Consider the following 12765-nt stretch of genomic DNA (forward strand, 5'->3'; position numbering starts at 1 on the left):
GCCGCATAAACACTGAGCCATGAAATGAACTACCGTCAACTTAATCCTCTTTGCCAGGCGGCCTCGCGCGAAAACCCGGCCGGCCCGTCAATACGACAACATTGTTTTGCGCTGACTTTGCAATCTGTTAATTGGCCGAAGCAATTGAGGGAGATAAAAAAGCTCATCCATCATGCGAATGCGCAATGTCAATAAAGGTACCGCCGGGGGTTGCTTTTAATGTCTCTCTTCCACCCGCTGTAATATTTCTTGCGCGGTCAATTTGGAGCCATCAGCACTCCCCTCGGGCTCTTTTTCAAACAGCGGCAGATGTCCGATGGCCGCGGACTCTCGCGAGCCGCTAGCTTAGCATCGTGATTGTGCTTATTGTCAATTACCGCCACCGGTGCTAAACAGGCATGCATAAAGAGTCGCACCCCGGAGCGTGCTCTATTATTAATTTGAACTTTTTTAATGAGCGCCTGGTGCGATGTTTGCTTTCACTGACAATCGCGTTAAGTTGATTTCCTTCGCAAAGACGGTAATGAAACCGGTGTGTTAAATCGCAGATGTCCAAACGTGGGATCGCAATTGCTTCTCAGAAGGTAAAAACGCTGAAGGCCATTTTATTTTCTTAGCAAGGATCTTCTTGAGTAGAAAATAGGAGAAAAGTTGAGCCAAAGTTTTTTTTTTCACCATTAAAAGTTGCTTGACTGATATTCATAAGCAAAGCGTGATTATTGTGGCGACCCGATTCATTTGTGTTGCGTTCCTGATGATTGCGCATTTGTTATCAGGCACTCAATGGCCAGATGCTAAATGTATGGGAGCTGATAGTCCAGAAGCTCAGTGCAAAGATTACCACTGTGATTCGACTGATGCGGCGAATGAGTTTTGACATCAAGCCCACCCGGGTTTAATCACGCATATTGACTTTCATAAGGAGACGTGCGGCCTCGGCGTACTGCGGTGCGACGATTCGAAGCCGTTTTAATAGAGCCTGCATACGAGGCAGTGCTGCAATTTTAATCCACTGGTTTGGGATGGTTATTAATCTCCATAGAGAATCTGGGGAATGAGCACACGGTGGCAGACAGCAAGAACAGTGCGGAAATAAACTTTTGCTAGCGGCACAGATTAAAAAAGCGTCGGATTGCTGGTTCAGTGCTGCTGTATTGTTCTTATTCGGACGGCTCGGAGATGTTTTGTCGCGTCCGGAAAACAGCAGATGTCTTTCACAGGCTCGGTAGGTGACGATTTTAACGATAAGCACTAAAAAAAAAGAATGGTTTTCTTTCCAGAGGCTTCAATTTTTGTGTATTTCTTGACAAGGATATTTTATTGACGATGGGAGTCGTGTGGCCGGTTGCTAAGCAATCTGGCGCCACATGAAAACAAGACTGGAAATGAGCTGAGCCAAGAAACAGCACGACCTCCTGCAGAAGTACATTTAAGGTGACTTTTGCTGTACTTTTGTCTTTGCGGGAATTAATACTGCAGAGTAAGCGGATTGACAACTTTAAAATGACATTCAGGCCTAAACAAGCGGCGGAATTATGCTTAAATTCAATATAAAATGTCTTTTGTCATGTTTGTAAATATCCAGTGTAAGCGGAATATAAAATGTTGCTGGAGTTACACTTTCAAGCCTGAGCTTCTTGTTGCTCTTGTTTCCATTGACCTTAGTTTCAACTTTGATCAGGAATAAATTGCTCTGCCGCTTCCATCACGGTTTCTCAAGTTCTCTGCCATTTTCTCTTCTCGACTCATACACAGGCAGAGCACGGCGTATCCCAACCGTCTCCACACACTCATACAGACACTATAAATACTTGAAAACATTTTCTTCAAAGTTTCCAGCGCCGTCGGAAAACACTTCAGTAGTTTTTATAGACGATAGGAATCGACGTTAGCTTTCCTATAGCTTCATTCGCTTGAGCCTGAACAATTTTCTTTCCCATTTTATTTGTGCGCGCGCAGCCTCGCAGTCAAATGTTTATCGGCATTGAGGGGGCAATTAGTTGTCCTCGCATGGGCAACGAGAGGGCCATAGCAGTTCAAGAGCCCTTGCATCTTAAAAGGCAACGGATTTACACACTGCCAGCAATTCTGCACTTCGGTGGCACTTAATGAATCCCACGCAAACTTTTCTTATGAGGGCACATACGAATAAAATGACAAGGGTAAACTGTGGGAAAACATGTTGGATTTGATAGAATACGGGATGAGGGTCATGAGGGTCCTTTGGATTTTTTTTTTTTTTTAGCATCTCAGCAATTGTGAAAATCTTCACACGTGGCACCAATTATGTTGGTGCCACTAATGATGGGCAAATGAAGCTTCAAGATGATTCATGAACCCGTTGTTGTGTTTACTTAGACCTCTAGATGGCACTGTCTGTTCATCGAAGAGCTGAAAGCCCACCGACTTGCCATTTCTTGAAACCCTCACTTTAAACCAACATTGCCATCGAGAGGAGCCAAAGAATATAACAACTGGTTCATGAAGCTTCATTTTCCCATCACTACTTCATGAGACCAAAAAGTTCCGTTTATTTACATTACATTGCAAAAACTTGGCTCAATTGTTCCCCGACATGCTAAACGAAGCACCGCAACAAAAATGAAGACGGTTGGTTGTAAAACTGCAGACCTTAGCATACTTGGAACCTTTGACTGATCAGGCAGAATCGGTTTTACTCATAAAAAAAAAAGGATAATAGTGAGTAGAGTTGCATCAGGCCACGTAAATATCAAACTGGATGGTTTTGTAAGACTTGAAATAGCCCAAGGTCTTCACTATGCACTCCAACTTGGGTCGTCCTGTCAAGTGGTGGAAGGAGCTGGAAGCTTATTTGTAATTTCAGACTCTTTGTGTCCACTGTTGCTATTCTGCTGCCAAGTGTATCAAGCTTTTCAAAGCTTTCTTTCATTGGTCAGCCACTCTGGTGTCACAAAGCTCTTGTAATTACATTCCAGGGCTGCCGTTAAAGAACTCACCTGTGCAGGAGTAGTCATCGATCCTGATGTAGCCCGTGTGGCAGATGCACATGAAGGAGCCGGGGGTGTTAACACACATGGTGTTCTCCCTGCAATAGTGTTTCCCTTCAGCGCACTCGTCAATGTCTGAAAAGGAAAGTGGGCAAGCATAAGTCGACGCTGGGTTGGATTGGATTTCTCAAAATGATCTGCAGTGTCCATTGAGCAAGAGCACCGACAGTATTTGGCTAATCATATCAGAAAGGGTCCCGTCGATTGACCTTTGTGTAAGAAATGATTCGGATATTGAATAGCGGATTACGGTTTGGCGCCTTTTTCCAGGTCGCATAATACCTTGTTTGGAATCGATATTCTATAAGACAAGGTTGGTGACTCGTCATTGATTTAACTTCCACATTATTTTGTCACCTTTAAGTAAGCGGGAAGACGTTTCAGACATGCTAGCCTTCCTCTAATGTTTCATGGTTCTTGGACGATAAATTGTTTCAAGAGTGGCAGTATTAGCTGATTTTGCTGGCTGAGATGAAAATGTTGGTTCAGGTCAAGAATGTCAAAATCAATTCAGTTCAGAAACCACATCCGCCCCAAATTTAATTTCAGGTTGACTAGACTGAATATATTCACAGCTTGATAAGATATGAATCATGACAATTTCACATTTTAGTAATTTGTGGGAGAAAGTAATTACGAATACGTGAAGAATATATTCAATAGTGGAAATTGTGACGAACAAAAATGGGCAGGAGGGAAGAGGGCAGCTTGGTGGGTTTGCTCCAAAATTCTAAATTTAAGAACCTGTTATTTGTCTACATGTGGCCAGTAATCGTCTGGAGACCAGTCCAGGGTGTCCCCCTTTTTGCCAAAGTCAGCTGGGATAAGCTCCAGCTCACCTGGGAGGACAAGCTTTATAGAAAATGAATGGATGCAAACAAAATGATGTTTTCACCAGCCTTGATTAAAATTGCGCTGTCCCTTTGCATTTCTAAGGTGTCTTTTTGAGAAATAGACGTCTTGAGAGGTGGACCAACCTATCACAAAAAAACACCTTGTCTCTTCACAATATGGCCTAAAAGGAGATTTAGGATCCTGTGAGGAAATTTGGTGGTAAAAAAGCTATTTGTCTTTGTGGATGTCAAGCAAGGGACAAAATGCAGCTGGTCCCGTCCGTGACAATGACGCAGCGCTCGATTTGCAATCCCTTCAAAGTAAGAAAATCTGGCAACGGCTTGCTTACGTCAGAAGTGTGGAAGTAACTGTTCATAAAGCAAAGTCGAGAGTACGTTAATGCGTCGGACTGCAATATAAAGTGGCTTATACGGCTTTAAGAATGTCATTTATTAGTTTGGCCTTCTCACGCTCACAAATCCATTTTTGGATGTAATAGCTGTTGCTAAGGCAACGGCTATTCCTGGGCTTTAAAACGGCGTGCCTTTGCATCAGACGGGCGAATCGACAATCTCGCTAACAGTATAAAAATTAATCTCGGTAGAGTGATGCAACCCAATGTAATTAGAGCGAAATCAAAATGGAGCAAACAAACACGGCTCGGCATTATCCTCCGGGGTCTTGTGACCGTCCGTGTCGATTGTTCGGGTCAATAATGGGCAAAGCTCGCGAGAGGCCGTCTCCACGGTGCTCGCTATTACTAATCATTAGCAATCTATTATTCATTTCCTCGATTTCGTGTCTCTGCTCGGCTGCACAAAGACATTCAACCTTGAATCGGTTCCGTGCCAAATGCCTGGCGTGCACTTGAAGTTGAATTTCAATAGATTTGCATTGGAAAGATTTCAGCTCGCGTGTCCTTGCACAAACCGGGAGCTTAAGTACCTGCCCGCAACGGTTCCATTCACATTTCTTCATTGCGCAGTCGCATCGATACGAGAGTCTTTGCGCTATTGAAAAAGCCTTCGGGAGAAATACTGAAAAAATCTCTCCACCTATAAGGAACATGTGTTATTCACTAAATGAATGGAGGCTAAGTGAACCTTGTCACTGGCCTTGAGGGAACCTGGTTGGAGAAAAAGACAAGTTGAGAGCAAAAAAAGTGTGAGATAAAGAAGTGAGCGAGATTGTCACAAAGGAAAGGGTGTGGGTAGGTTATCGTGGATTTAATACGGAAGGTTAGGAAAAAAAAAAAGATAGCCAATTGCAAATGCTGTCACTGGTCTCAAAGGACGTTGAGGGTTTTGATAGTTTTGGAGGTGAAAAGAAGTAAAGGGAAGAAGAAAACTTCAAGAGAGACAAGGGGAATAAATTGGGAAATAAGGAATAAAGAGTTCAAATAGCAAAATTGTGAATTTAACATAAGCAAAGAAATGACCAACTAAGAATTTGACGGTGAGTTTTGGGAAAATGTGACGTACATGTAAAAGAGAAAAATTAAGGATTAAAAAAAGGAGATAAAGAAGTAAGAGACAATTGTTTAAAAATTTAACATCATAAGAACATAAATGAATGGCCAATTGAGAACCAGAGTTTTAGGGATGAAAAGAAGTTAAGAAAGGAGGACAACATTACAAAACCAAAGAGCTACGGGTTGAAAAGTCCACCGGTTGAGGGAGATAAAGCCGTAAAAACAAAAGAATCGTACCAGAGATGAAAAGGTTAGCAAGTAAGCGATAAAGTGGGAAGAGCGATCGTCCTCTTGGAAAGGGCAAAAGCATGGCTTTAACGTGGAAGATAAAAACGAATGACCATTTGGGAACGCTGTCACTGGCCTCCAGGAAAGTGTTTTTTTTGCGGGAAGGTGGACCAGGGAAGGGCAGAACCACAAGATTGATTGTCCAAAAGTGTGGACTCAGTACAACAGTCGGGTAAGACAACAAATGGCCCATTGAGAATCCTGTCACTTGAAAATTGAGCCTTTAGTTTTTGGGCTGACACCAAGTCGAGGAATGTGTGAAAACCAGAAAGACAAGTTGGTATAAAAAGCAATCGAGACGTGAGAAAGATCGTCTTGGAGGAAATTGCTAAAGCCGAGATTTAAAAAAACCAATTCAGAACCTCGTCCGTCACTGTCCTGAAGCAAAGTTGAGAGTTGATCCCAACCATCCGAACAACACGTAAAGACAATTTAGTTTTCTGGATCCCAGTCAGCTGTCCACAACCTTGAGCTGAGGTCTGGAGGTGACCAGCCTCCTTCTGATTGGCTGAGCCTGACGACAGCTTGATTGAGAGCCTTATAGACGCCATCCATCCCCGCATATGGTGGCAGCAGTTCGGGTTTGCTCAAACAATATATTAGCGGGAGGGGGATTGGCGCTCGGACAAATGGCTGTCTCTCCATTAGGCCGTTCCATTTTCTTGATTGGCTCGTCACGTGGGCAGCAGAAAACTGGCCTGGAGTCAACAGGGCAACTTTCGCCACTCGTCGGAGAAACGAGGTCAATCTTCGGCCTCGGCTCGACCGGAAATCGACTATACGCACAATTGTAGCTTGACGTAGGCTAGTGCATGATGTGATTCAAGGACGTTTTGGTTTCAAGTGGAACAATTTGGTTCAGTTTGATTCGTCGGGATTCCGATCGGAATCGATACAGTACGGCTGAGTTTGTGAGGGTATGATTCTGTAAATGAGGTATTTCCTTCAAAAACCATTGGATACATATACGGATATTTTTCAAAGTGGAACAATTTGATCCGATGCACTCGTTTCTTTTAAATCAAAACCAATTTCCCGATTCAAGTCTTTTCTGTTGTTGTTGCAAACCTGTCCGAGATAAGAGCTGTCGCTCGGCTTGGCGTGAACGGGAAGAGCGGTATATAAAGTGGACAGATGGATGGTTTGTCAAATTCACGGGTTAACTTTGACACTCCATCTATTCTACGACCATGTCGTTCACAAAAAAAAAAAAAAAAACAGCGACCTTGGGAAAAACCGGGGAAATTCCCGTCTTTTACTAGGCAGTGCTAAGGAGGAATTTAATGAAGATTATAATTGTTCTGACATTTTCACTTTTCCCTCTCTGGCTCATTAAAGTTATCCCAACAGGATATAAATAGAGGCTTTATTCGTCTTCATTTGCATGGCATGTAGCTTGCAAGAGCGCCCTTGCTATCTTGTGTCCCATACTGCAGTTAAGCAAGGTCTGGCAGAAGGGAGATAACGCCACCATTGCCGTTGGATATCCCACAAAGAAACGCGATTAGGTGACATTCCGTCAGTCGGCCTCCTCTTGCATCGCTTCACCTAGCAACTCGCTCAAACTTTTCAATTCGTGGCGGAATACGTCTGTCAGGCGTGCCAGAACATTGTCTGCTATTTCTCAGTACGCACTCGTAGCGGTCGGATAGACAAAGAGCAGCATAATAAGAGTCCGTCAATCAGTTGCCAATGCTTAAGTGGAACCTCTAAAGTCAAACGCCCCGGAAATTGAACAACCAACGCCGAGCGAGATTTCAGTGGAGTTCCGAATTACGAGCGCATTGTTTGCGGTAGCTTGATTGGAGGTCACGTACGTCTTGTTGAATTACCTCTTTAGTTTCAAATGAAAAATCATGCATATTGAAATTTGTTGTTGTTGTTATTATTGTAGCCGCTTTCTTTCTGCACGCTACATTTAGTAGCAATTATTGTTTCCAAGTCTGATTGAGTGTAAACACTCGTGTTAAAAATTGATCAAATGAGTGAGGGATATTGCAAGTCATCGCCTCGTCATGAACGTTTTTCGGCCAATTTGGATTATCACTCCATAATTAATGGATTGAAATTTTTATTTTAATCAAGTTGAAAAAAAAAAAGCCCTCGAGAATTAAAACAAAAAAAATAATGCAGAAAGCTTCATTGCTGGAGATGGAGCAGGAGCCAATTAAGATGAGTGTGTAGGAGGAACGAGTTAGGAATCTGCAGACTGAGCGCGGGGCTTGCAAATTGTCTCAATAATGTGCACTGGCTGAGATCAAACGCTCCAAATGTGCTCTCTGACTTGGAAGGATGCGTCGGGGAAAAAAAAAACAAAAAAAAAAACGAGGATACGTGAGTGTGTGTGTTTCCGGGTGTGAGAGAAGATGTGATGCATTTTTAAAACATACACGAGCAACCGTCAGAGACAATCACGTGTGTACATTTAGAGGAGCATGACTGCAACTATACATATACTTAGAAAAAAGATTTGACTTAAGGCTCTTGTGTGTGTGCGTGTGTGTGTATATATATATACCGTTTTTTTCCGTGTATAATACGCAAAATTTAACTAATTTATTGTCCTAAAATCTGGGGTGCGCATTATACATGGGTACAATTTCTTTTTAATTTTTTTTTTTTAATTTAATTATTTTTTTTTTTTTTTTTTTTTTTAAGAAAATCATGGTACTGGTACGAGTATTGATTTATGTATTGTTCTCTTCTTGTCATGTTGTGAAAGAATGTGGGTTGAATACATACCGAAAGAACAATAGTGTGTTTGTACTGTGCTCTGGTCATTTCGTCAAAGAAGGGATAATAGTCCTCTTCTCTTCTTGACTGACAATGAATGTGATAGCTTAATACAATCAGCAAATAACAAAATGCGTATTACAGGTAATATTTTATTTCACAACACTTTGCCTTGTTCCTTTCGTCTCTGCTGTTCACTTCAAACACGCTCCATACGAACGCAATGCTCTCGTATCAGACGCTTGCTCGATCACCTGCTCGTTTGCTGTCACAATGTACCCTACACAAATCCGAAACATTTGTTGCGGCTCCGAGTCACGACGAGGGGCAAGTTTTGGTTTCCAAGGGTGTTTTTATTCCTCTTCAACGTCTCTCCCATACAGAGCCGCCTTTTTCACATGTCCGCACGTCACTTTCCTCTCTTTTCATCTGATCGCGGTGGTGCCTTTACGGGCAGTCGGAGAAATCAACGCCAACAAAAAAAATACATCCAGCCTAGTTAAGACCATACCAAAGACTATAAAAATGGGACCCATTGCCTCCCTGCGTGTGTGACGATCATTGGGACTTTAAAAAAAAAAAAAAAAAAAAAAATTAAAAAAAAAAAAAAAAAAAAAAAAAAAAATTGGGTGCGTATTATACATGGGTACAGGCTTTTTTCCAGCATCAACATGCCATTGTTAGGGTGCGTATTATACATGGGGGCGTATTATACACGGAAAAAAACGGTATATATATATGTGTGTGTGTATATATATAAATAATATTTCTCACTAATATATATATATAATATTTCTCATTAAATCTGGGACATGATAATTAAAATTAAATCAATGAGGTAATTTTCTATAAAGTACACACTATTTTTTTCCAACCCAATTATCACTGTGTGGGATTAATAAAAATCAGCATGTTAAGCTCCATGAATGTATTTGAAGGCACATTCATCTTCTTCTGTGAATTAAGGTTGCCCTCTGTGGCATTTGCAGTGGACAGATGCTGTTACTTCTACACTAGAGTGTGTGTGTGCATGTGTGTGTGTGTCGGGGGGGGGGGGGGGGCGTACAGTCTGATAAATGGCTGGAATGTTGCTTTTGGGTGACATTTTGGCAGGGTCGCACAGGTGAAGTGTGGGCAAACATAGCCAGATGCTTGCAATATGTCAACACTTGCTTGTGTGTGCACAAGTGTGTGTGCATGTGCGTGCGTGTTACTGCAGGGCAGTGATTGAGTTTTGCAATTGGCCGTGCTCTTCACTATGCACCAATTAGCCTGCCATCACCTTGTGACATTTAAAAGATAGCGCGGGCATATTGCATATCGCTGCGTGTTTACATATGACACGCGCACATTCAAGGATGGATGAAATAGTAATTGAATTGAATCATACTTGAGTAAGAAGAAAATATGGAACCGAGAGTTCAACAGTGTCCCCATTCATTTCAATGGGATTTTTTTTTGTAATAAAAATTGCCGGAAAAGTGGAAATTTGAGCAAGCTCAAGCTGAATATTTTGACATTGTAAATGAATCCGTCGAAAAATGTGGAAAATCTCGAGGGGAAGAAAAAAATCTCCCCAGCATTCAATTACATGCCTAACGACATCATGGCCGTGAAAAATCCCATTTTAAGCCTGCAGTGAAAAGCAGGCTAACTAAATCCCGACGCTATCGAGGACGCAGCGCTTGACATAAATTCACGTGACGATCAACTTCTTAAGCGAGACACAACCATTGAGTCGGCGTTTCTTGGCCGGGAGTCTGCTCGGCGACGCGGTGGGTGAATAATGGTATTATCTCAACGTGTTGAACTATACTGATTGTTCCATTTAGACACAATCACGCAGACTGTCACTTCTCCTCTGCTCGTCCCTCCGTCTAATTCCATTCGGAAGATAAACATTTGGAAAACAAGGCTGGGAAGCCCGGTGCCAATTTCAATCTTCGGTCAAGACAACTGTGTCAAATATTGAGAATCGATTTTGGATGGCTATATTAATTTATTATACTGTATTTTCCGGACTATAAACCGCTATTTTATGCAGAAGCTTTGAACCCTGCGGCTTATACTCCAGTGCGGCTTATCTATGGATTTTTCATGATCTTTATGATATTGTATGATTTGTGCATATTCTCTTGTATATAGAAATTAAACATTAGCACACCTGCGGCTTATAGTCCAGTGCGACATATATATGAACAAAACCAGATTTTTTCCGTATTTTAGCTGGTGCGTCTTATATCCAGGTGCGGCTTATAGTCCAGAAACGACGGTATATTATTTATTATTTATAAGACTTTAACCTAATGTGGAAAAAATAAAGCACTCTCGATACTTTGTGCCCCTTGAGAGCAAAAAATAAATAAATGAAAATCCAAATGGTGCCATTTAAACATGAAGTGTTAATCCAGCCACGGTGAGGACTGGATGGAGACTGGAACACGCTCCATTTATGTTCCATGCATGCAAACGGACCCGCCCGCACTCACACTTGAGCTCTCAAAGGCTGCGCTGGCATCCCCTCGAGTTTTGCCTACTGCTGCTCCGATGAAAAATTTACACAAAAGTGATGTCACGGGCTATTTCCAGCTCATCTCTGACCTCGGAATGTTTTAAAGCGCTCGTGAGCGTCTCTCGGTGTTTGATGATATATTGTGAGTGCGGGCCTCTGTTTTATCATCTCCGGGTTGTTTTCAATAAACACAACTCCACATCTCATCTCCCCGCAGTGCCTAAGTCATCCAGAAAGGAGATTTCAATCAACATTTTAGCAACTCCATGAGGGCGGCGGACATTATCTCGCAGTCGACAGGATATTTTGACAAAGTTATTCTCGTTTAGACACAGAACAGAGCGCAATCATCTTGCAAATGACTTGCTGACGAATAAATTGTTTATGAAAGAAGTGCGGGGAGCAAAGAGGAGTCATTTTCCATTTTTTTTTTTTTTTTTTTTGTCGGCGTATTGTGTCTGGAGCAAACAATCACCGGCAAACCCGGCAGCCTATTTGGGAGCGTGACTCTCGAGATGAATGGCGCCGCTCTGAAGTGTTGGTATCGGAGGCTCCGGCCTCGCACGGGTAATGGGATGGGTCGGACAACAAAGGCCCCGGCGGAAAAAAAAAAAAGCTCAGACGACACAGGTTTAAACGGCGGATCGAAACAAAAGAGCAAGCGAACCGCCAGCTGCCTTGTTTTTGAGGCTGTCAACTGGACAAGGGACCAATTAAAGGCCACAAAAGGATTGGCAAAACTCGCCATTACGCGGACAGGGACTTGAAAGCGAGGGAAATAGAGCCACATGTTACATTTGTCAACTGTTCCAATAGGAAACAAGAAAAAACAACGACAGCATGGTGGACTTGTGGTTAGCATGTCAGTTTGAAAGTTTGTGGTTCCGGTCTCTATGCAAGCGTTGTCCAGCCTTTTTATACAACACATAAAGGTTATAATGTAAAAAAAAAAAAAAAAAGTTTAGCCTCAGGTTACTTTTGAAACTTTCCAGCCCTTCTGATCCTGCAAGAGCCGGAAAAAGCTTTTCTTTATGATGCAATGGTGTCGAAGTATTATTTGTTGAATTTTGAGCGAGGCTGCCGGCTCGGTTCGAGTAGGTCACAGTGTTACTATTTTAATGGGACTGTAATATAATACAATAATGCATATTTTGCGATTGATTGACAACAACTCTCGAGCCGTTGTCCAAATGTCTGAGTTCAGGCTCTCAAAAGTAATAATTCCAAAACGCAGACTTTTGTGTATGATCAAAATAAGACATTTGCTTTTACTTTGGAAAACAATGACCATCAATAATACCCAATAGATTAAAATACTTGCTTAATAAACAATAATTGGGGAAATTTAGTTTTATACTAAACTTTAATGCAAATAAAATGTTATCCGATTATTCGCTTAATAACATTAAAATAAAAATTAAAAACATATTCGATCGTGCCAGCCTTAAAACATTTGCTTGCCTTGCTCCCATTTTGGGATTAATTTCGAAACAGTCCATGAAGGGCAGTGTTGAATGTCCTTGTGTGCAACACGGCTGGAGACATCTGGCCCTCGCTGATGCCGCATGCTCGCCCCAGCAGAGAGAGGCCGAACGCACGCAAACACACAGCGCGTAGGCTCCAAATCACAAATTAATCAACGGAATGAGAGGACAAACGCCGACCTCTCAAATTGTGTCTGTGAAGCACTTGGCGCGTGTTGTGGGCACAGATAATGAGAGGATTAAGGTCTTCCATCTCAAAAGGATTACGCGATACATGCACAAATTCGGGGGCATTCGGCAGTCTACTATTTTTTGCTCAGTTTTAATTGTTTCCTCCAGGATTAGCACACTCCAACCTTTATTTCGAATGATCGTAAACAACTTTGCTATGGCAACTGACCCTTCTTCGGTGAT

At 42.1% G+C, this 12765-nt stretch overlaps 1 protein-coding gene across 1 annotated transcript in view; it reads right to left on the reverse strand.

Moving 5' to 3' along the window:
- Positions 1–12765, reverse strand: part of nell2a (neural EGFL like 2a) — a 45667-nt gene that overhangs the window by 15117 nt on the left and 17785 nt on the right. Inside the window, exon 13 of the mRNA XM_037254754.1 lies at positions 2979–3104. Within this exon, the coding sequence (XP_037110649.1) occupies positions 2979–3104 (126 nt within the window). The remainder of the gene's footprint in view (positions 1–2978; positions 3105–12765) is intronic.

This window comes from Syngnathus acus, chromosome 6 (genome assembly GCF_901709675.1).
Source record: "Syngnathus acus chromosome 6, fSynAcu1.2, whole genome shotgun sequence".
Taxonomy (NCBI): Eukaryota; Metazoa; Chordata; class Actinopteri; order Syngnathiformes; family Syngnathidae; genus Syngnathus; species Syngnathus acus.